General features: G+C 43.6%; 1 protein-coding gene across 5 annotated transcripts in view; it reads left to right on the plus strand.

Annotated features, from left to right (window-relative positions):
- exd3 (exonuclease 3'-5' domain containing 3) overlaps positions 1-25,461 on the plus strand; it is a 101,889-nt gene that overhangs the window by 14,165 nt on the left and 62,263 nt on the right. For 3 of the 5 annotated variants that reach the window (XM_033049002.1, XM_033049004.1, XM_033049003.1), the window contains exons 4-9: positions 2,076-2,140; positions 5,690-5,860; positions 7,455-7,622; positions 14,770-14,823; positions 17,832-17,971; positions 21,140-21,240. In XM_033049002.1, the coding sequence (XP_032904893.1) occupies positions 2,076-2,140; positions 5,690-5,860; positions 7,455-7,622; positions 14,770-14,823; positions 17,832-17,971; positions 21,140-21,240 (699 nt within the window). The remainder of the gene's footprint in view (positions 1-2,075; positions 2,141-5,689; positions 5,861-7,454; positions 7,623-14,769; positions 14,824-17,831; positions 17,972-21,139; positions 21,241-25,461) is intronic. The other 2 variants (XM_033049005.1, XM_033049006.1) reach the window with 1 other exon arrangement.

Genomic DNA, 25,461 nt, shown 5'->3' on the forward strand with positions numbered 1-25,461 from the left:
GTAAAGGAACAAATCTCCTCAATGCTTTTATTAATTATTTTAAATCTGTGTATGTTGATTATCCAACCTCTGCAACTAATAAGTAAGGTCCTATAAACTCGATTAAAGCCTCCCACAATTTTGAACACCTACAGTTTTATTACTTTCTCTGCGTTAATTAGGAAACACTCCAACCTCTGCACAATTGCAGATAATTTAGGCCCTTCTTTCTGAGTGCCATTATAGTAAATGTTTTCACTCTTTTTTTTGGATATGGATAAGCTGGTAGAGCCACATCCTACTGAAGTCCAATACAAGTTTTGAACAAGGGATCAGTGAAATTACATCACCTGCCCCAACAGCTTCATGTGCACCTGTACAGGCATCAGATCGGCCTTCCAGATATGCATCTACAGAGCAAATGGCTTGTATGGTGTTCCCAGCTGTGTCCTTGGAACCTGTGTGGACCAGATGGCAGGAGTATTCATGGACAGCTTTAACTTCTCAAATCTGAAGTTCCCAACTGCTTTAAGATGACCACTATCATCCCAATGCCAAATAAAAGCACTGTAGTGTGCCATAATGACCACTGCCCAGTGACACTGACACGTGCTTTGAGAGGCTGGTCATGGCACACATCAACTTCAGCCTCCCAAGCAGCCTAGATATACTGCAATTTGCCTACCACTGAAACAAGTCCATGGCAGATGTCATCTCTCTGGCTCCACACTCATAACTGCAACATCTGAATAGCAAGGACCTACGTTAGACTCCCTGTTTATTGACTATCATAACTCCACCTTCAACACCATATTCCAAGCAAAGTATTCTCCAAATACTGGGACCTAGTTGCTCAGCACCCACCTCTGCCACTGCATCCCAACCTGCAGACTGCAGTCAGTAAGTATAGACGATGATACTTCCTCCATTATAATTCTCAACACTGGTGCACCACAAGGCTGCTAACTCCGCCTCTTAAGGCCCTGTTCCACTTTCCCGAGTTACTCACAAACTCTCCCGAGTTTTCCCCTTGATTCAAATTCGGGGAATGTCGGATAATGTCGGTAGCGAGCCTGTAGGAGTCCGTAGATGTTTCGTAGCGGCTCGTAATGCCAGCCGGAGGAACTCAGGGCATCGGGTAAGTCGGGACGTTTTTTCAACATGTTGAAAAATGTCCACGAGTAAAAAAAAATAGCCCCGAGTACCTACGAATGGCTATTACCGTTAAGGCTCTGTCCCTCTTTCCCGAGTTACTCACGAACTCTCCCTTGATTCGAACTCGGAGAATTACGGTAATAACCATTCTTAGGTACTCGTAGGTAAGTATATAGCTCACTGAAAATGGTGACACAGATAGATAGGGTAGGAAAGTATTTAGCTTGCTTGCCTTCACAGGTAAGGGTAATGGGTCTGAATGTTTTCACACAGAGGGTGCTGGGTATATGGGACAACATGCCAGAGTAGGTGATAGAGGCAGCTACATTACAGCATTTGAAAAGTCAGGTACATGGATGGAAAAGATAGAGAGAGATATGGATCAATTGAAGGAAAGGGGATTGGTGTGGATAGGCATCTCGGATCGATGGGCCTGTTTATGTTCCATACAACTCATTCTAAAGACCGCTCAGTGGCAGGAAATAATTGATGACAAGTAAGTACGAGGTGAAAGTTGAGAGGCAGCTTGGCTGAGAAATAATATTAAGTAAAATAAATGACTAAATAAATCCTGCCTCCCTTCTACTGCACAGACTGGTCCCTCTTCAGAAATGGTTCCGCTCCTTGTCTTTACGTCGATGCCCTTAACACACAGAACCGTTGTGTAGCGTGGCAGTTTGTTTAATAGTGTTGGACAGTGCAACTCTCGCATTAGTGAGCAGTTACAGTCCTGCAGCTCCAACAAGGATTAAAATCATCCAATCGTGATGTTTGTTGGAGGTTTGTTTGGATTCTGAACGGGATTTGGCCACTAATCTTGAGTGACAGATTGAAAGTTAGCAGTTTTCAAGGTGACACAAAGTGCCCATTCTGCGCTTAGTAACAATACTACAATGTCTCAAGTGCATCCTGTCACAAGCAATTAATCTATTTCTCCCCAGGCCTGGAGCCTCTTCACTTGCTTCGCATCCTGCAAGCATGCTGGACAAAGAGGGAGATTCATGAGGTAAGCCCCCTATTGATAAAAGCTTACAATAGGCCTTGGATTTATGCAGTGTGTGTCTGCAGCAATACATGGGAGAGCATTATTCATGTAAGTTTGTGTTGATTGTATGAAGTAGGTTTTCACTGGAAATTGTAATTTAGGCAGAGGGTGGAGTTAGGAGTTAGGAACGGGAGTGAAACCTCAGAAAAGGAGCAATGAAAATCACTGACCATTTTGGTTTAATGGCTCAGTTCTTTACCTTATCTCACAATGCATTATGACTGGATTGTTATCAGAACTGATTCAAGTAGTCATCTATATTGCTTTAAACAGGTTGTTATGGTTTCCAGAAGAGGGTGAGACTCTCCGGTGAACTTGTGGGAGTTGATGACAGACTGTTTTACATTTGTCACACCTGCAATACAAACACGGCACTTGTTTCCTTACCTTTTCTGTTCACCATCTCCCTTCCCAATATCCATAATCCCAAGCACTTTTTCCAGGTGAAAGTGGGATTCACTAGATTTACTACTCCGTGGTCAATATGAAGACTTATACTGTGCAACTTAAATTAAAGTTTGGGGCAGTTCAGGCATTGTTAGGGTTGCTGTAGATATTCAGATAAGCGATCAATAGGCAACTACGTTAGTGACGTGGAATTCATCTGGGTTCTTATGTACATGAATCATATAAATGCTATTTTGCCCTTCCTCTCTCTCAAACTCCTCTCTCTACTTATCTCACTTTCTTACCTCTTGTATTTTTGGATAAAAGTTTTGGATAAAAGATCTCGGAGAAAACCCACGTAGGTCACGGGGAGAACATACAAACTCCGTACAGGACAGCACCCACAGTCAGGATCGAACCCGGGTCTCTGGCACTGTAAGGCAGTAGCTCAAACACTGCGGCACCGTGCTGCCCATTAGTTGTAACTACTTTTCCAGAGGAACTATCTCACCGTCAGTGTCCAAGCCGAATACATTTGACTGAAGAAGGGTCTCGACCCAAAACGTCACCCATTACTCCTCTCCAGAGATGCTGCCTATCCCGCTGAGTTACTCCAGAATTTTGTGCCTATGAGTGATCAAGGTGCTATTAAGGATTTCCCAAAATACATCCCTACATTTTCTGTTCCTCTCTGCCCACATCCTCTTGAATACAGAAACACGCAATGCACAGAGCAGAACCTCGAGGATGGACCACAGTGATGTGAGCTCAAAACCCTGAGCTCCATTTTCTTCAACGGACACCATTTCCTGCAGCCAGGGTTGTTCAGGATATAGAAGCTGTTCTGGAGTTCCCACATGCAGCAAATGTGTATCCCATGCATTTAACATGCTTGAACATCCCTCCATTGAGTAGGTTAATTCATACGGAATTCATTATTTCATACAGAAATAAACAGAGTAAAAAACAAAAGTACACAGCACGGCACAATGTTTCTACACCTTATTGTGTAGGAAGGAACTGCAGAAGCTGGTCTGCACCAAAGATAGACACAAAATGTTGGAGTAACTCAGCGGGACAGGCAGCATCTCTGGATAGAAGGAATGGGTGATGTTTCGGGTCGAGACCCTTCTTCAGACTCTACTTGCCTTATTGCTGGCAGCAACCAGTCCATGTATTCCAGTGAATTCACGCTCTGCAATTCCCACTCTCAACTTCCCATATCTCCCAATCTCTTGGGCCGCTCCTTCCTTTTTACAGAAGCAAAGCAGCATCCATTTCCACTATGCATTAGAATCCCACACTCACCAAATATCTGACTTTAGTTCTCTAAAGAAATACATAATAAATTCTAGACCCCAGTTAAATAGAGAAACAGTCCTACCCCACAAATTCCTGTGTTTAGTTGTACAAAGAAATAGCATGACTCAATAAACGCCGAAGTATAGCTCTATGTAAAAGCAGACTTTTAGACTGCATTGAAAGTTGTCCTCAATTAATTCTGCCGTTTATTTAAGTAGAAAAAGTAATTCCTCCCACTCGGTGGGAGGCTTATATTTTTATGTTTCACCTTATGGGAGTTTGTGTTGTTGTTGGTGTGGGAGTTGTGTTATTGAGGATTTACTTTGTGGGGTTTGTATTATTGGGAGCCTCTGGGGATTTATATTATTGGGGGTCTCTTGGTGTTGGTGTTCTCAGAGGTCTCACTCTTTGGAGATTGTGTCATCAGGTGTGATTCTGTGGCATTTGTACTTTCTAGGTTTCACTCTGTGGATGTTTGTGTAACTGGGGTTTTATGTCAGGGTTGCATTTTTAGACACTGCGTTGTGGTTCTGTTATTGGGCGTTGTGCTCTATGTGGATTGAGTTATTATGAGGTTTAAATTTGTTGATATTTACTGTGGTGCTGCAAACTCTCTGGTGTTTTTCCCAGTATTAAAGCTTTTTCTCTGCTGTACACAACTGCAGTTTCTAAGGAGATTGTGGAACAATATTACAAATATGAATGATTCGTATGATGTTCACATATGTACAGATATACATGTGGATGGTGAGGGTGGGGGGTGGTGGGAGAGCGGAGAGAGTGGAAGCAGAGAGAGAGGGGACAGACAGACAGACAGAGACAGAGAGGGGATATTCCCAGGAGTCAGTTTTTCCGAAAGAACCTTTGAAGGCATCCATGAATCTTTTCTTCTGTCCACCTGGTAATTTTTCCCTGTGCTCTTGATCGAGCTATTGTTGCAGCAGTCTGGTGTCAGATATGCGAAAGGCATGGTCTGTACAAAGTAGCCAGATGTCTGTAACTAGTGTCTCAATGCTGGGGAAAGGAGAAAACACTGACTTTGCTTTTTTTTTTAAACTAATCCTTCCAGTGAATTTGAAAGTTATTGCAGAGACTATTTTATTGGTAGTTTTCGATGTCTTGACGTGCCCACTGCAGGTAGTCCAGGTTCCAGGAGCATATAGACAGAAGGCGATCAATCCACCAGCAGACCGTGAGTTTAGTGTCAGATCTGAGGTCTTGATCCTCAAACACTTTTCTTCATTAAACCAAAGTCAGCGCTGGTGCTTTGAAGGCGGTGTTGAATTTCATCATTAATGTCTGTGTTCGGTGAGAACTGACTATGAGAAGTGATCCATGTTTTCCATGTGAACGTTTAGTGTTGGAGGGCGGGCCCAAATACAGAATGAGATACACAGAGCGCTCAGACTGCAGAAAGATAGTGAGCACATTTGTTCCCTCCGGCTTGTTTCATGTCGTCATTCTTCATTTCCTCCAACCAAGGGTTTGAAGGAATTTGGTCTATGAAGCAGCTCCCTATAAAGCGTCTGTCTGCCCTGTGACTGCCTGGCGTTGAAAGCACCTTTTGTCTGTGATGGTGCAGGACATTGTGGCACTGTGCATGTTTACGGGTTCATTAGTGCAGACAATTGCCTTTGCACAGGCTGATGTTGAAGTGAAATGAAGTGTTAAGGAATCTGAATTGCCGTGCACTGTCACAGCAAGCGGGATGGGGGACGGAGAGTAACAGTTACCTCGCTGAATAAATTAGTAGGCTCTTTTTGTGATGTTTAGATCAAGGGCTTTCCTTTTGTTTTGTTCACCCTCTCTTTGTCTCCCCAGCTCCCGGAAGAAGCAAGGCGAGGATTTGCCTCCCTCGCTGATCCTTTGGAGGGTCTCCTGATCATGCTGGAGAACTGCAACGACTGGAAAAAGGGAAAGAAACAGTCCCTGGCACATTATCTGATTGACCAGTTTAATAGTTGGATAAAAGACAATGCAAGCGCCCAGCAGGTTGGCATTTTGCACATTGGCCCTACGCTCAGCATCACATCACAGGGAATGTTTGGGGGATGTTAGGACTGGAGGCAGGATGATCAGAGATAGTGTGATCAGTATTGGAGCCGAGTGGTCATTAGTATTACAAACAATCCACATCAGTCTGGACTGCCAAGCAGTAACTTGTAGGGGGGGAGGAGTGGTGCTTTCTTTCCTCTCCCTAGTATCATGCGAACATATCACAGTTTTAAAAAACACATAGATGTATCTCTCTGCCTTTCTAGGTGTCAAATATGCACGACTCCCTGTTCAAAAATGTTTATGGGAAGTCCATAGGTGCAAAGCTTTGTCTGATTGTAATTGAGGTACACAAATAAAGATAAGAAGGCTCATAAATAACCACCAGAGAGAACTGCTGCTCAGTGATAAATGGCTTTGTGACAATAGTTCTGATCAATAATTTGTTGGTATATGATTTGTTATGATCAATGATCATGTATGATGGATTCATCATGTTTATGTCATTCTGGTCAGTGATGATCATGTGTAAATAAAGTGAGAACAATAATATTTGGGTGAGTTCTGCTCAATAATAATTAATGATGTGAGTACATAATGATTAACTGTTGATTGTGTATGAAATAAAACTGATAATTTGCTGTCCTACTATTAAAAAAACCCAGTGGTTTAGCATTTGGTTCACCAGTTGATATTTGTGACTCTCCCTTTCAATGCACTGGGGCTGCAGTTCCCACGCTCCCTTTCAATGCACTGGGGCACTAGTACACACACTCCCTCTCAATGCACTGGGGCTCCCGTTCCCACACACCATTTTAATGCATTGGGGCTGTAGTTCCCACACTCCCTTTCAATGCACTGGGGCTCCCGTTCCCACACACCATTTTAATGCATTGGGGCTGTAGTTCCCACACTCCCTTTCAATGCACTGAAGCTCCCATTCCCACACTCCCTCTCAATGCACTGGGGCTCCAGTTCCCACGCTCCCTTTCAGTACACTATGACCCCGGTCTCATGCTTCTTTTCAACCCACTGGGCTCCAGTTGCCACACTTCCTTTCAAATCATCGGAGCCCCTGTTCCCAGGCTCCTTTTAAACTTACCCGGATCACTGGAAAAATTATTTAAAATATTGTGAATTAAATACGTCTTGGTTGTTAATAGGAATAACATTCGATGGTGTGGAAAATCTAACAGTCTGGCATTACCAAGGACCTGAGTGTGACAGAATTTTAACATAGTACTAATCAATAATTGATCATGTAGCAGTGGTTCTTGCAGCTGATCAGTGATTGTGTGCATGAATTGCTCTGATCATTGGTAGTTGCATGTGATAGTGTTCTGATCAATACTGATTGTCAGCAGTTGTGGTCATTGATTGTTGCGATTCTGTGTAGTTGCTGATTGATGATTAGCGTTGAGTATTAAATGTGTGCAATTTCCAGTGTGTATTTGTGTATGAACAGTGATTATTACTGATGATTTTGTTTATTCAGATTAAACAGCAAGTTGCTTTCGTGAATGGTTTGGGAATAGCATTTTAATGCTTCTTCCTCTATTTTCTCTATCCACTCCACATCTTTCTGCTAAAGCCATGCCAGAAGCAAAACCTGCTGCAGGCAAAAGTCTTCGCTTTGCTCACCGTGGTTCCAACCAATGTGCTGGACCCGCTGGTTTCCCTGTTCGAAGTGGATAAAGCTGATACATCCTCCCTGCTCAGCCTGATTGAGGATCTGTGCATCAAGAACAAGTATAAGGAGGTGAGGCTTGTCATACTGTTGTATGGAAATCACTTTCTCGGTTATTAATAACTTTCCGCCTAAGACTACTGTTGTTTGGTTTCATTTAGAAATGACTAGTGCCTTCCCTGTCAGCCACCAATATCTTTTGAATTTTGAAAAGAAAGCTTGAAAGAGACCAGAAATATCTAGTTTCTTGATGAACATTTGAATAACATTCAGATGTACTCCATTGCAGAATGTGATAATTTACACATTTGGTTCGTGTCTCACAATTCACAGATGTGCCTCATATATTACTATTATTTTTGGCAATATAACGAGACAGTTTCCTATCCCTTGCTAACACCATCTGATTTCTTGGTTCTCCAATTCCACCCTCTGCGATTCCCAAAGGATTGTCCCGTATTGCATTTCAGAGCAGCTTGCGTTTTGAGGTTCAGGTTATTAACGAGGTATTAGTCAATGAAAACTGCATGATGGTGTTTAAGCATCAGTCCCCTCATTCACTGCTTGGACATGTTGCAATCCCATCACCTGTACCCAGGTCGGTAAATGACGTAGTCCTTACCTGCATTTTTGAATTGAATTGGAAATGTTGTTGATTCTGCTCCAAAGTATATCAGTCCCCAAAATCTGATTTGGTGTCATGACATTTGCACTTTGTTGCCTAAGTTTTGTAATCCTGTACAATTCAAATTATATTCAATTCAAAGACCCTTTATGAGATGGAAGCAACAAATGGCACATTGCAGCCCTCTGAAGTGATGCTGGTGGGTTAATTGGCACTAACACTGTGAATTATCCTGAGTGTTGGTAAATGGTAATAGAATCAAAGGGGATTTGATGGACGTGAGAGAGAATTGGTTGAAGGGCTTCATGCAAATAAGAGGGGGAACAGGACTGTTGCATTGCTCGGCTGGGGAGAGACAGCATAGACCGGATGGGATGAATGGCCGCAGAACGTGTTCTAATAATGAAATAGTCAAATATCCGGGCAAGCCAAGCCCGAAACGTTGCCTATTTCCTTCGCTCCATAGATGCTGCTGCACCCGCTGAGTTTCTCCAGCATTTTTGTGTACCTTCCAAGGTATGCCACGATGAGCAGAGGGAATGATTGACAGAGCAGCTTGTCTGATGTGGTCATCTGCTCCACTTCAGTGTCTGAGAGGGTGTGAATTAGTGAGATTTTTCGGCAATTTCTACACATTCCTTGGAGTAGAAAATAAATTATTGTAACTGTTCTGTTGCATCAAGGCAAGTTGGCATTGTTCACTACCCTGTGATAATACTGGATCTGCTGAAAATCCATATTCAAAAATGTGTCACTTTTGATTTGAAGGTATCACAATGTAATTAGCAGTGATATTTTACAGACAGAAGTAGAAAGCTCCCTCTGGGATTGCTGCTCAGCATTGTGTGTTACAGCTGGGATCATTTATCAATGCTGTATCGTTCTGACCCATTGAGTCCAAGGGGAAAGAAAACACAAAACCTCTCTCATGTCCGTGCTCTTGCCTTGCTGTTGAGTTTGCTGAGCAGAAAAGAATGATAATTTGAGCAAAGTGGTTTTTTTTGCAGAGAATTTAATGTATCCCGGGAATTCTGTCTGCAACTTGTATCAAAAGGACAGGATAATGAGGCCGTGTTGAAGGCTCACTGTCGGTCATTTGCATGGTTTTATCTGGAAGCTGTTATTGTGCACTTTCTCGGAGCCGGCTATTAACCCTTCATGCACTGTGTATAATCCTGTTGGTCTGGTGCTGTGGAAATCTTTGCTGTGCTTCAGGCGACATTCATTACCCCTTGAGTTTTCAGTTTGTTCAGATAAGTGACAAAACGATGAGCTGCTTTGATGAAGAGGAACTGTACCCAGGAGGGTCAGAAGATGCACTTCTGTTGTAATTGGCAGAGAAACACTTCGGAACGTGAGCAATACATTCTGTGGTGGATTACTGTGGAAGTCCCATTGCATCGTGAAAATCTCAGGCCCACCCATGGCTGCTCAAAGCAGCGAAGGAGCATTTGAAATGGTGTCGAGAACCTTTCACTGGAGCACGCAGAAATCCCGTGCGAAGGATGGAAGGAGTGCACTGCCTCACAAACTGACCCCCACCAGCCCTGTGAGCCACTCTGTGCCCCACCTTTGGAAGCCTCTGCATTTCCCACATTAGACACCTCAGAACTCATAAAGCTGGAGTGCAAGCAATTCACCTTCAATCCCAAAGGACTGCCATAGAAGAACTGGACCAATCCGAGATTTGCTCCTGTTCCAAGACAAAGTCCTCTCTTTATAAAACCTATTTTTCCACTCTTAACTCCCTTTGATATAAAGGAGGGACTGGAAACAATGCATTAACACAACTTGCATTACCTGGAAAACATAATGGAAAAGCCAGTCTGGCAGTGAAGCACTGACGATCCAGAGACACAAGTTCAGATTCAACCAGAACAGTGAGGAATTTAAATTGTTGAGCAAGTAAATTATAAATAAAAAGTGGGTATACATTACTACAAAACCTACTGCATTATTAGGAAGGATGGTGAGGTGATTTATTGTAGTCACACTCATGTAGGTGTTACTTGTGAGCTTCGTTGAAGCAATGTTGTCATTTTTGTGCAAAGAAATATCTGAATAGAGGAAATCAAAAAGACCCCTTGGATAGGTGGCATGGATTTGATACTTGCAGCATGCTTGAGGAATTTCAAAAGGAAGATTGCTCGAGGATTGGACAGTTATTGTATACAATAGTCACCAGTGTCTTCTACTAAGCCTGTGACGATGGAGGGGCAGCAATACATGTTAGGATTGTGTGTAACTTGTGGGGGATTGTGCGGATGGTGGATCTCCCATGTGTCTGCCGTCCCTGACGGAGGATGAATCTAACTTTACCTCTATCCTCGACGTCTGACTCTGTTACTGTGTACCGCAATGAATGTTTGACTACTATGTCTTGTCAGTTAATTGGTATATTATAGTCATATGGTCTTCAGTCCAGTCATTTCAAATAATAACCACTTCTGTGACATTTACCGTTTTGGGACATATGACAATAAAACACTCCTGACTCTTCAGCCTTTTCCGATGCTCTATCTCTCCATGACTCTACCATTGTCTTTGCAAATAAACTTGCAAGTTGAAAAACATGCTACCAACTGGGTAGGTATGACACTGTGAAGGATGAAAAGAAGACTGTGGTTCTTACTTGAAATGTTTTGAATAGTGGTTGGCAAACAATACTGCAGATGCAAAAATGGTAAATATGTTCTTTACTATTTTGGACCATATAGATCGGTCAGAAAAAGACACAAAGTGCTGGAGTAAAGGGTTGGGGCCCTTCTTCAGACTGTTGTAGAGGGGGAAAGAAAGCTGGAAGAGGGGAGGGATAGGACAAAGCCTGGCAGATAATCCTGCCCCTCCTCTCTCTAGATTCGCCCCCCCCCCCCCATCGGTCTGAAGAAGTGACACTGACCCTAAATGTCACCTAACCCGTTCTCCAGAGATATTCCCTGACCGGCTGAGTTACTCCAGCACTTTGTCTTTTTTTGTACACTAACATCTCTTCCATTATAGATGAGGCTCCCACAGCTCCGCTCTTGCTCCCCCTTCCCCCATTCGTAACAAGAACAGTCCCCCTTGTCCTTTCCTTCCACCCCATCAGCCGTTACATACAGCACATAATCTTCTGACAATTTCGCCACCTCCAACGGGATTCCACTACCAGCTACATCTTCCCATCTCCACCCCTTTCAGCTTTCCGCAGAGACCGTTCCCTCTGCAATTCGTCCCTTCCCACCCAAACCACCCCCTCCCCAGGTACTTTCCCCTGCAACCGCAGGAGATGCAACACCTGTCCCTCTACCTCCCCCTTCGACTCCGTCCAAGGACCCCAACAGTCATTTCAGGTGAGGCAGAGAGGTTCACTTGCACCTCCTCCAACCTCATCTACTGTATCCGCTGTTCAAGATGGATTCCTGTATTTCGGCGAGACCAAGCGCAGGCTCGGCGATCGTTTCGCTGAACACATCAGTCCGCCTAAACCTACCTGATCACTCGGTTGCTCAACACTTTAACTCTCCCTCCCATTCCCATTCTGACCTTTCTGTCCTGGGCCTCCTCCATTGTCAGAGTGAGGCCCAGCCCAGATTGGAGAAACAGCACCTCATATTTCGCTTGGGTAGCTTACACCCCAGCAGTATGAACATTGACCTCTAACTTCAAGTAGCCCTTGCTCTCTGTTTTTTTCACACAGAGAGTGGTGAATCTCTGGAACTCCCTGCCACAGAGGGTAGTCAAGGCCAGTTCATTGGCTATATTTAAGAGGGAGTTAGTAGTGGCCCTTGTGGCTAAGGGGATCAGAGGGTATGGAGAGAAGGCAGGTACGGGATACTGAGTTGGATGATCAGCCATGATCATATTGAATGGCGGTGCAGGCTCGAAGGGCCGAATGGCCTACTCCTGCACCTAATTTCTATGTTTCTATGTTTCCCTCTCTCTCCATCCCCTCCCCTTCACAGTTCTACCAGTCTTACTGTCTCCGTCTACATTTTATCTCTGTACCACCCACTCCACTGACATCAGTCTGAAGAAGGGTCTTGACCTGAAATGTCACCCATTCCTTCGCTCCAGAGATGCTGCCTGTCCCGCAGAGTTACTGAGTACCCAGCATTTTGCGTCTATCCTTGTCTCTAGATCTCCCTCAGATTTTGGTTGCACCAATAAAATGAATGGGTTTCTCTTGCACAGTATTTGAAACTCAAGCCCAAACCGCTCTCACTGCAGAACATTTCAAGTTTCGCTGCCTGCACCAAGGAGGAACTCATTGCTGACGACATCATTACACTGAAGCATCTCGAGAGCTTCAGTGGCTTTGAAGCATTACCAGATGATGCCCTCCAGGATCATTTTGTCCGTGGTCTACAAAGGGGAGATTGTCGCAAATACCCTTGTCACAAAATAATTTGACTCTTAAGTCTGCGTGAAAGTCCACTGAATTTGGATCTTGCCTGTAAAGATCCCAAGGATGCCATTTTGTCTCAACCATTGTATTTTATGGGTCCAGCCAACATTTATGGGGAAGAGTGCAGTACATTGAGTTGTATAATTTGTTGACATGTGTTTGCTGTATGTTACAATGCCTTCTACGCCCGAACCTCCAGACTCAGAAACAGCTTTATTCCCAGAGCTATAGCGGCTCTGAACCGGCCCTGCTGAGTGCCCCCCATCCCCCCCTGGACCGTCTCCCTCGAATGGTCATGTCACACAGCTATTTATTTATATTACTACATCGGTTGGAAGCTGCATACTAAATCTCGTTGCACTGACGTGCAATGACAATAAAAGATATGATTATTATTATTATTATTATTATTATTATTATGTGGTAGAGTTGTACATTTGTCTGCCTTGGGTTGTCATAATGTAACTTACCAGCAGGGGGAGGCTGGAGGAGAAATGGAAATAAACATGGCTGTACCCAGATATGCATCTTTTATGAATAATAAAAGTTAGAGTCATACAGCACAGAAAAAGCCCTTATGCCCAATGTCCATGCTGACCAAGATGCATCATGTATGCTTGTCCCACCTGCTCGCATTTGGCCTGTATCCCTCTAAACCTTTCCTATCCATGTACCTGTCCTAATGTCATTTAACTGATGTTATAGTACCTGCCTCAACTACCTCCTCTGGCAGCTCGTTCCATATACCCACCACCCTCCGTGCGAAAAAGTTGCCCATCAGGTTCCTATTAAATTTTTCCCCTTGCACCGTAAACCTATGTTCTCTGGTTCTTGATTCCCCTACTCTGGGTAAAAGACTCTGTGCATCATCCAGTCTATTCCACTCATGGTTTTATATACTTCTATAATATAATTCCTCAGCCTCCTGTGCTCCAAGGAATAAAGTCCTAGCTGCCCACCTCTCCCTATAGCTCAAGGCCACGTCCTGGCAACATCCTTGTATATCTTCTCTGCATTCTTCCCAGCTTAAGGACATCCTTCCTCTGGCAGGGTGATCAAAAACTGAACACAATATTCCAAATGCGGCCTAACAATAACATAACATCTCAACTTTAATACCCGGCCCTGAAAGATAAAGGTCAATGTACCAAAAGCTTACTTGACCACTCTATCTACCTGTGATGCCACTTTCAGGGAACTATGTACCTGTATTAGATCCCTCTGCTCTACAACACTCCCCATTACCCAACCATTTACTGTGAAGCTTTGACTTTCCAAAATGCAACACCTCACACATCTACATTAAACCCCTGTAACCATCCCTCCGCTCATTTGCTCAGCTGATCAAGATCCTGCTGTAATTTTTGATAACAATCTTCACTATCTACAATACCACCGCTTTAGGGTCATCTGCAAATTTACTAATCATGCCTTGTACATTCTCCTCCGAATCGTTGATATAAACCACAAACAGCAATGGGCCCAGCACTGAACCCCGAGGCACACCACTAGTCACAGGCCTCCAGTCCAAGAAACAACCTTCCACCATCACCCTCTGGTTCCTTCCATGAAGCCAAATCTCTATCCAATCGACAATCTCTCCCTGGATCGCATGCTATCTAAGCTTCCAGAGCAGCCTATCGAGCAAGCTTTATCAAAGGTCTTGCTGAAGTCCATATAGACCAATGTCAACAGTTTTGGCCTTGTTAACCTTTTTGGTTACTGCTTCAAAAAACTCAAGCAGGTTTATATGACACGATCTTGTACATACAAAACCATGCTGACAATCCCTAATCAGCCTCTGTCAATTCAAATGCATACATATCTTATCCCTCAGAATCCTCGCCATTAACTTGCCTACTGCTGATGTAGGTCCACTGGTCTATCGTTCCCTGGTTTTTCCTTGAAGCCCCTCTTAACTAAAAGTTATTCCACTGTTGGCTTTAAAATTGTTCAAATTAATTATTGATTTCTTCCTTTCCTAGTCTTGTGAGCACATCACTTCATTGAGCTGAAGGGGTGGGTACTTCAGTGAATGGGATTGACCAGCACGTGCACTATTGTTATTATTGCATTCAGTGTCACCCTAAGTGAAAGTGCAAGGTTTCTCTGCCTTAAATAAAGGTCATTCAAAAAATGACTTTGTATTGTAATGTCATTGATAACAATATTTTGAGATCCTGAATATGTCTCTTCTTGATGCACAGGCGGTGGTACTGAGTATAAAGTTGAATCTTCAATCACATCTGAACATAGAGGAGGTAAGTAGAGCACTCAATTCACATTACAACGTGCAGGAGTTAGTAGAAAGATGGCAAAAGCCCATCGCAGATCGATGTAACTGCTGATTAAGCTAGGTCTGATGATTTACTGGAATAAGGCACAGCGGCGCAGCTGGAGGGGTTACGCCAGAGGCCCGGGTACAATCCTGATGTTTGATCAAAGACATGCGGGTTTATAGGTTAATTGGCTACTGTAAATCGCCACTAGTGTGTAGGGAGTGGACGTGAAAGTGGGATAACATACAACTAGATAAATGGACGATCAGTGGTCGGCATGGACTCGGTTGGCCGAAGGGTCTGCTTCCATGCTGTATCTCTAAACTAAACTAAACTTAACTTAGCTAAGGGAGTATTTAGGCTGAACTCCTTGTGCACTGGGCGTATGGTTTGTGTTTATTATTGTCGTATGTACCGAGGTAGAGTGCAAAGCTTTGTTTTGCATGCTATTCACAGATCAGATATATCATGCATAGATACAATCAGTTCAAACTCAAACACAATGGATAGAGCAAAGGGGAAGATACAGAATGCAGAATATAGTTCTCAGCTTTGTAGCACATCAGTTCCTTAGACAAAGTCCAATGTCCTCAATGGGGTAGAGGTGGATGAAACAGTAAATCCAGTTTAGAGCTGATTTCGGAAAGGGGATAAGAAAATGCTTCTTGTTCATGCTGTTAAATTATAAGACATTAGCACCAATCTGATACATTTCCAAGCTTAACGTCCTTTAATCTCTGGAGGGAGGTTTCAGGTCATGGCACGGCCTCAGGCCTAAGACGGAGCAGGAAAGATTGCCAGAATGTAGCAGTATATGGAGAAGTAAGACAGAGACTGGTAGGGGATGGATGATGCCAGATGGGGAAGGAATGGTGAGCAGTTGGAACTGGGTGGGGGGAGTAGATGAGAGGAATGAATAAAGGGAGAATAAAAAAATAAGTGAACAGGCGAGTGTGTGTGTGGGAGGAGAGCACACGGGTGTGGGTTAGCTAAAGTTGGAAAATTCAATCTTTATGTCAATGGCTACACAAATAGAATATGAGATGTCGTTCTTCCAATTTTCATTTTACCTCTCCGTAGCAGTGGAGAAAGCTGAGGACAGACCAGTTGTTGTGGAAGTGGGAATGAGAGTTAGAATTACATGCAACTGAACGTTTGATGTATGATCATTGTGCTGTGCTCCTGTTTTCTGAAACCATCTTTGCTGTGCCTTTATCACTCTCACACTCTGCTTGTTTTCTCCTGTGTTCGGAATTTCTCTTATTTACACCCTCTGTCATTCCGAATCTCTCTTTCTTTGCCCCTGTTTGTCTTCCTGAGAAATAAAAATTTCCTAATGCTAAAACCTGCATGTGTTGTAAAGGCAACATAGTGGCACATTTTATAGAGCTGCTGCCTTATGGCTCTGGATACCCGAGTTCAATGGCGACCTTATGGGGATATGCGGAGAATAAAAGGGAATAGAAGATAGACACAAAAAGCTGGAGTAGCTCAGCGGGACAGGCAGCATCTCTGGAAAGAAGGAATGGGTGATGTTTCGTGTCGAGACCCTTATTCAGACTGGTTAGGGATAAGGGAAACGAGAGATATAGACAGTGATATGGAGAGATAAAGAACAATGAATGAAAGATATTGAAAAAAGAAACGATGATAAAGGAAGCAGGCCATTGTTAGCTGTTTGTTAGATGAAAACGAGAAGCTAGTGCGACTTGGGGGAGGGATGGAGAGAGGGAATGCTGGGGCTACCTGATGTTAGTGAAATCAATATTCAAAAGGGAATAGGATGGGATTAGTATTAAAAAAAAGTGGCTTGTTGATAGATGGCTTGGACTCAGAGGACAAAGGGCTGGTTTCTGTGCTGTACACACAAAGACACAAAAACAAATTTATACACAAATTTTGCATAACATTTCTAAAAGAAATAAGACTGTGCAAAAGCATAAATATAATTAAAACAAGCCCATGGGGAGCCAGAGATGGTACGTAGTATCCCATTGTTGAGATAGGATTGGGGCTGTGCAGGTTGGTTCTAGAACTTGATAGTTGCAGAAAATGAGCCGTTCCTGAACGTGATGGTGTGGGACTTCCGGCTTCTATACCTCCAGCCAGATGGTAGCAGTAAGAAAGGAATCCTGGATGATAGACGCTGCCTTCTTGCTTCAGCCTCATGCAGATGCTTTCAATGGAGGGAGAGCTGTGCCCTTTATGGACTGGGCTGAGTCCTCCGTTCTCTGCAACCTCTTGCAGTCCTGTGCATTGGTTTTGCCATACTAGGCCATGATGCAACCAGTCAGGATACTTTCTATGGATAATTTTACAGCTAAGATAAAGGAGATTCTAAAAGATTCTAGAAGTGAAAAAGTGTAACGAGGCTAACAGGGTCCGTTAAAGTTCAATAAGATCATCTATGTATGCAGCTACGGGATGGGTGTGGAGGACCTGAGGGACAACGATTTTCAAATTGAGTATGGTGCATATAATATGGAACGAGCTACCACAAGAGTGGTAGAGACGGGTACAGTTACTACATTTAAAAATAACCATTGGACAGGTACATGGATAGGAAAGGTTAGAGGGGATATGAGTCAGGGACAGACAAATGGGCAACTTGGTGGGATGGTTGAGTTGGGCTAATGGGCTTGTTTCTGTGCTGTAGAGTTCTATGACTCTTTAAGTTGATAATAAGAACTTTGCTTCTCTATTGGCTGTGACTGTAACTATGGTGCTCCTGCCCTGGAATGGTCCTGCCTGTTCATCACACTTTCCATAGCTAACATCCCCACTCTCATCCTTATGGATTTCAGTTGGCATTGTGTTATGTGACCCTGTGGCCCTGCTACAGATGGTGTTCTAAATCCTTCACTCTTTATCAATTAACTCTAAACACCCAAATAAATGTATCCTTTTCTAGCATTTCAGTGTCCAGATGAATATCTCTTTTCATTCAACTGAGAATCCAGTCTCAATGTGAGTTCTTGTCTTTGGCGCAGATGTGCATTCCCCTGCTCCTTCAGGATGATATGAGCCTGGTGGAGGTGTACGTGGATGATTATCCAGAGCTGCAGGGACGTTTGCTACAAGCACTGGATTCGTTGTGCTACCCAATTGATAACACAAGAAGCATCCAAAGGTACTCCTCCAGGGTCGTCACTGAAAGAGGCTCAACAACTGCCTGTCCTGGCTGAGTGGGTAAATGCAGTGGTGCTGCCAATTGGCTGTGTTATGCCAGCCTTTCTCAGTGCGGATAGCACAAGGAAGCAATGGCTGAGAGTGCTCATGAAGTGGGAACGGTAGCTTGAAACTGCATCATTTCCCTTTACCAGGGCTTTTTCATAGAAGTGAGAATACTTACAGCCTGCACGAGCACGGACCTCAGCTCATAGCTGTGCTGTCTCCATGTCCCACTGTGCTTGTTGAATCGGGCGTGAAAATAGCCAGCAGAGCAAGGTATCAGTGCATTTCGTGTTGACTGGGGAGTGGGGCGTGGGGCAGGGACTGAAGATGGGGGAGGGGGTGGGGCTACGACTAGAGTTTGGGAAGGGTAGGGCAGAGCCTAGAGATAGGGGAGCAAATGGCAGAGAGTGGAGTGGGGAAGGGTAGGGGCTGGAGATGGAGAAGGTTGGTGCAGCGTTGGGGGAGGATGGGATAGTGGAGAGATCGAGTAATGTGGGGGAGGAATTGGAGATGGGGAAGGAAGGCGATGGATTTGAGAGAACTGGCTACAAAGACAGTGAATACACTGGATGTCGTCTACCAATCTTCCATGGATCATAGACCAGTTTGGAAAGTAGCAAAGGGTTATATAATGCTGGTTGTGAGGAGGATGTAGTGAAGCATTAGATGGAACTAGGTGTGGTCCATGAATGAGGAAGAGTGTGGCAGAGGAAGAAAAGATATGAGTTACGCCACCTTGGGGAAAAATAGGGTATTTTGTAAATGGTGAGAAATTGAAAGGTATAACTGTTCAGAGGAGTTATACCTGGGAGTTAGTACACTAGTCACTGAAAGTTAACTTGGCAATTAAGGACTTGAATAGTATGTTGGCTTTCATTGAAAGAGTAATTGAGTGCAAAAGCCATACATTTTACCTCATCTTGGTCCTGAATAGCCAACCTTTTATCCTGAGACTGTGCCTCCTATGCTAAATTCTCCCAGCCAAGGAAACGGCCTCCCAGCATTCATCCTACTCTATCTCAAGGAGTGCACCTTCCTCTAAACTTTGGTGAGAATAGAACAATCCTATTCTGTCAGTTACCATTAGACAGTCTCCTCATGTCATGAATCAATCTCCTTTCCACCGCCTCCAAGATCAGAGTGTTGTCTGGGATGGAACGTTGCGGTTATGAAGTGGACTGGATTTTCCGTGCAACTAAAGAGGCTGAGAGAGGACCTGATAGAGGCGTATAAAATAATGAGAGGCATAGATGGGATATTCTGATAGTAAGAAACCTCCCCGCATGTCTAAAGTGTCTGAGACCAAGGGTGTACATTTCAATAAGGAGTATGTTTTTTCGAGATCTGAGGAAGTATTTTTTGTAATCCTCAAAGTGACTGTAGTTTGGAATAGGTTGCCAGTATTTGTGGCGGGAGTGACTCTCACAAAACTCAAGTATCTAGACAAGCACTTGAATCGCCAGTACTGGTAATGAGATTAGTATGTATAGGTATTTTATAGTTGGCATGGGCATGGCGGGGCAAAGGTCCTGTTTTAGTACTCTTTGACTGTATGATGAGTTCATATTCAGCACAAATCGCGGAATTGTAAACATTATTCAAGGTTGTTTCCCCAACCTCCTTGCAATAGCTTTGCCTTCCTACTTACTTCCTGCATCTGTTTTATTTTCTATCCATGCTTGACTAGCTTGCACTCTGTAACAGCATCTATTATTTTCTAATTTAAAAGCATTCTATTTTTCTGGTTTAATCTTGTTTATCTCCAGACAGTGCTCTGTCTAACATCAAATTGGTCTCTTCATTAACCCATTTGCAGGCAGTTTGGTTTCTTTTCATTGTTGACTTTCCCACTGGCTTTGTATCATCAACAAATTTGGGTGCTTTATGCTGTATTTTTAGCCATGCCATAAAAAGCTCTTGCAAATAACTCAGGGCCCGATGCTGTTCCCTGTTGGTCGCCAGTTGTGGCAGCCTGCCAACTTGAAAATAACATATTTATTTCTATTCTTTTTCTCCTGGCCTTAGATATATCTTCTATCCTCGCTATTATGAACCCTAAACTTGTGAGCATGTATTTTATGCAACACGGTGCCCCATTAGATGCTTTTAAAAGTCCAAATACACCCCATCCATGTTTGCCCTTCTCACCCTATGAGTTATAAACACCATTAATTTTATCAAGCAATGTTTCTATTTCATAAAAAGTTAACAATCCATGATCATATTATGGTTGTCTAAGCATCCTATGCATTCCAAGATTTTGCAATTTATGTTGAGGGAACTGTTCCATGGTCTCTCACCAACAAATCCATGCTGACTATCCCTGCTCATTCACTGCCTTCCCAATTATAGTTTAATCCTGTCTCTCAAAATGTCTTCAATAATTTCCCTACCACTGATGTTAGGCTAGCTGGACCGTAATCACCTGGATTATCTCGGCTATCCTCATGAATAAAGTTACCACATTTGATGTCTGGCGGTTGGTTATAAGGCACATGGCTTCTGGCCAATAAAGATTTGCTCGCTCAAGGCCCCAGCAATCTCTTCCTTTACTTCCACTACCTCCCTTGGCAGCCTGGGATACACATGTTTATGCCTGCTAAGACATTAAATACCTTTTTATCAAAGGTAGGCACAAACTGCTGGAGTAACTCAGCGGGACAGGCAGCATCTCTGGAGAGAAGGAATTGGTGACGTTTCAGGTCGATACCCTTCTTCAGACTGCTGCCTGAAGGGTCGCGACCCGAAACGACACACCCATTCCTTCTCTCCACAGATGCTGCCTGTCCCACTGAGTTACTCCAGCATTTTGTATCTACCTTCGATTTAAACCAGCACCTGCAGTTCTTTCCTGCAAAGACCGTTTTATGATAAGGTAGGAAAGCAGAGTCGAGGCCAAAATCGTAAGAGCTTGGGTCTTGTATCTCTATACATAACTTCCTACTTAATTTTGTTTTATGATGTTCCTATGATGTACCCTGGAACATCCTATGGGCTTAAAGATATTCTATAGATGCACATTTCTATTCATTTCACAGAGACATATTTCACAGGGATAGGCTGAGATTGGATCTTCAATGTTCATGTGTCATCACAATCTTATAATCCTGTTTCTTTCTGCCAGGCATGATGGAAAACTATCACGATTGAGATGCGATAAACTAAATTATAAAGTCTTAAGTAAATTGGTGTTCAGACTAATGGAACGTTATGGCCTTGGCACAGGTGTGTATGAGGTGAAGACGAGGTATGGATTTTCACCACTAATTTTTTTTAGGAACAAGCTCTTAAGTCATTACATGTTACACCAGTGAAATCCTGTGTATCCTCTAACATTACTCCTCATCTTGTACCATTGGAACATTACCTATTTGTACAACTCAAGATACCCTCTACAAGTAACATGGAATTATAGAATTACACCCTATACATATGGAAGTATGGAATTGCACCCTATACATTCATTCACTTTATCATGGCCCAGCATAGCGGTAATGTGTGGGATTTACAACATGCAGTTTGGTTCCTCACCTCAAGTACTCTGATAGTGCCCCCCAAAACTGTGACCTTGACCATCAAGAAAGATGAGAGCAGCATTTGCGTGGAAATACCATCATCATCATGTTCGCTGCTTCAATACCATTCAAACTTGGAAATATATAACCATTCCTTCATGATCCCGGAACTCCATTCCCAACACCTTCACCAGAAGGACTGCCGCTGTTGAAGAAGGTGGCTCATTTGGTTCATTGGCCTCTTTCTGCATCACAAATTCTTGGAAACAGCATAGGAAAGTAATATGTTTATCAAAGTTGTACACTTCTGTGTGTCCTTGGTTACTTTTTGTTGTCTGCTGTCTTTGTGGCTACAGTGCCCACTCTCTGCAGAGAAATAGAACTTGTGTTAATGGCACCTCCCTTGCAGAAGGGCGGAAACTACTTTAAACATATTGGAATGTAGGTAATATTAGAATGCAATGTGTTCAAACTTCAGTTGATGCTGTATAACATTGGCTAGTTCGTAGTTATCGGCATCATGTTTGAAGATAAATCTTCTCTGGTGTGTGTTTGAATCCCAATCTTTGCTGCTTGTGCTTTGCAATTCAGCTAGATGGCAGTGTGTCTTCTCCACGGCTGCTGGGTGACAATCCCACGGCAATCTGAGCTCCCAGGTCCTCTCACTGAGCTCAAACTGGGCATCGTTGGTCTTTTAATTGAATCATGTCTCAAGCTGGACAATGAACAAAGATCAGAATCACAGTTAGTTTGAAAGGTGCAGAAACTAGGATCAGCTCATTCAACAGTCAAATCTGGAGAAAGAATGTGCACTTTCAAATTGATCATGATCTTTGCATTTCCCTACATGTATGAGTAATAAGGACATATTAAGAGCATTTGATGATAATAGAATGCTGCTGGTGAAGTGTGTGCTACAATACCACAGCTGGACGTGGCATTAAGGCTTCCATCTGGTTCCACTGCAGAAAGCTATGTATATCGGCCTTTCCATTCTTTTGGATTGTCACAATGAGGGGAGGTTGGACAAACTTGGATTATTTTCTCTGGAGCGTCAGAGGCTGAGGGGGTGACCTGACTTTTTTTATAGAATTTTCAAATACTAGGTTTTAAGCGAGACATGCAAAGTTCAAAGGAGATTTACGAGGCAAGTAAGTGGTAGATAATTTGAACATGCTGCCAGACGAGGTGGTGGAAGCAGATATCATTGCAATGTTTAAAAGGCATTTAGATACATGAAGAGGCAAGGAATAGAGAGGTATTGACCATGTGCAGACAGATGGGATTAGATAGATTGGCATCATGGTTGTTGCAGACAGGGTGGACTGAAGGACCTGTTCCCGTGCTGTAGGCTTCTGTTCTTTGTTCTAAATTGGGCTCCCTGTTTCACACATGGACAGCGGGCTGCCCATTCCACAGATGGACAGCGGGCTGCCCATTCCATGCATGGACAGTGGGCCCATTCCATGCATGGACAGTGGGCCCATTCTAAGCAGAGACCATGGGGTCCCTGTTCTATGTACAGAATGTGGACTTTCCAACTTGCACATGAACAGTGGGTTCTCCATTGTATACAGCAACACTGGACTCTCCATTCCAGTTGCTTTTGGGCACTATATGCGTGTCCTCTGAGCTCTGTTCACTATATTTGGCATTTTAGCATATATCTCATGACATAGAAGTCCTTTGTTGGTCCTCGCGGCAATCCCATTTACCCACCAATTTCCTGGTAAACTGTTCTCTCTCATTTACCCGCAAATTCCATCCTAATTCTCCTGCTATCTATCTGCACACAGGGCATTTTATAGCAGGCAATTAACTTCCAACCAGCATGTTTTTAGGATGGGGATGCAAGTCAGAGCACCCAGGAAAACCCACACAGGAATGAGGAGTATGTGCAAACTCAATGCACACAGCACCCAAGGACGAGATTGAACTAATATCCCTGAATAAGAAACATAGTAACATAGAAAATAGTTGCAGGAGTAGGCCATTTGGCCCTTCGAGCCAGCACTGCCATTCAATATGATCATGGCTGATCATCCAAAATCAGTACCTCTTTACTGCTTTTTCCCCATAATCCCTTGATTCTGTTAATCTAACTCTCTCTTGAAAACATCCAGTGAATTGGCCTCCACTGCCTTCTGTGGCAGAGAATTCCACAGATTCACAACTCTCTGGGTGAAAAAGTTTTTCTTCATCTCAGTCCTAAATGGCATACCTCTTATTCTTAAACTGTGACCCCTGGTTCTGGACTCCCCCAACATCGGGAGCATTTTTCCTGCACCTAGCCTGTCCAATCCCTTAGGAATTTTATATGTTCCTACAAGATACCCTCTCATCCTTACAATACTCCAGGTGTGGTCTCACCAGGGCCTTGTACAACTACAGGAGGACCAACATGCCATTTGCTTTCTTCCCTGCCTGATGTACCTGCATGCTTACTTTCAATGACTGATGTACAAGAACACCCAGGTCTTGTTACACCTCCCCTTTTCCTAATCTGACATCATTCAGATAATAATCTGCGTCTTGTTCTTCGACTTGCCATTGTGCCACCATGTCACCCATAATACACCATGTATACCTGGGTGTGACCTGCTTTCAATTGTTCCTCAAATTTCAACATCTACCCTGGGCTCCACTTTCAGCCCATTATAACATGGAAAAAGTCAATTTGGCCCATCAAGTCAATGGTTGCTGTAAGAGCAATCCCATCGAGCTCAGTTCCCCACCTCCCTATTTGCCTGTAACCTATCTCTCACTTGGCTATCAGCTCTCCTCTGATTCTTCTGCCATCCAGCTACATGGGCCCTAGGTTTTGCTTTCAAATGTAGCCTGGGCTTGCCTTCCTATTATGCACTGGGCAGTCTCTTTAGCTTGTGCTCCAAGGTCAGTTTCCCATATAAACACAGGCTTTGTGTTCAACATGGGTAGTAGCCACTTATTTTGTCTTATACCCTGGGTTCTGCTAAGTCCAGAAGAGTTGATTGAAGTCCAAAGATCATAGCTGGTGAGGTAGTGGTTGGCGTGCAGTGTTCAAGCGACTCATGGTTGCTGAGAAGAAGCTGTCCTTAAAACTGATGGGCACCTTTTTCAGGCTCCTATACATTCTTCCCAATGGTAACAACAAGGTGAGAGCATGACCAGGGTGGTGTTGATCTTTGATAATATTGGTTGCCATTTTGAGGTGGCACCTTTATAGATTCCTTCAATGTTGAGAAGGTCAGTAACCGTCATGGACTGGGCAATGTCTCCACTTTCTGCACCAAGCACTGTTCCGGGGTATTCGTTACCAAAGCAGGCGTGTTGCAACCTGTCAGTAGTATCTCTACTGTACACAGGTAGAAGTTCGAAAGAGTATTCGGCGACATACCAAAATCTCCTTAATTTTCCGAGGCGTTAAGAGCTTTCTTTGTGATTGCATTGATGTGCTGGGTCCAGGACAGATCTTCATAGATGTGTACGCCCAGGAATTTGAAACTGTTGACTCTCTCCATCTCAGTCCCGTCAATGAAGACGGGTTTATTAATCGGGACAGGCAGCATCTCTGGAGAGAAGGAATGGGTGACGTTTGAGTCGGGACCCTTCTTCAGACCCGAAGCATCACCCATTCCTTCTCTCCAGAGATGCTGCCTGTCCTGCTAAGTTACTCCAGCTTTTTGTGTCTATCTTCGGTTTAAACCAGCTTCTGCAGTTCCTTCCTACACAGGTTTATTAATTCCTAGCTTTCCCTTCCTGAAGTCAACAATCAGCTCTTCAGTCTTGCGCATGTTGACAGCAAGACTGTTGTTCCGGCAACATTCAATCAGATTGTCACCACATCTTCAGCTTCTCAGGCCGTGTCTATTGATCATTAAAACCTAGAAAAAACAGTCATTGACGTTGCCCAGAGAGGTCTGCTGAATGTTTATTTGAGAGTCGATATGCC

This window comes from Amblyraja radiata, chromosome 32 (assembly GCF_010909765.2).
Source record: "Amblyraja radiata isolate CabotCenter1 chromosome 32, sAmbRad1.1.pri, whole genome shotgun sequence".
NCBI classification, from domain to species: Eukaryota; Metazoa; Chordata; class Chondrichthyes; order Rajiformes; family Rajidae; genus Amblyraja; species Amblyraja radiata.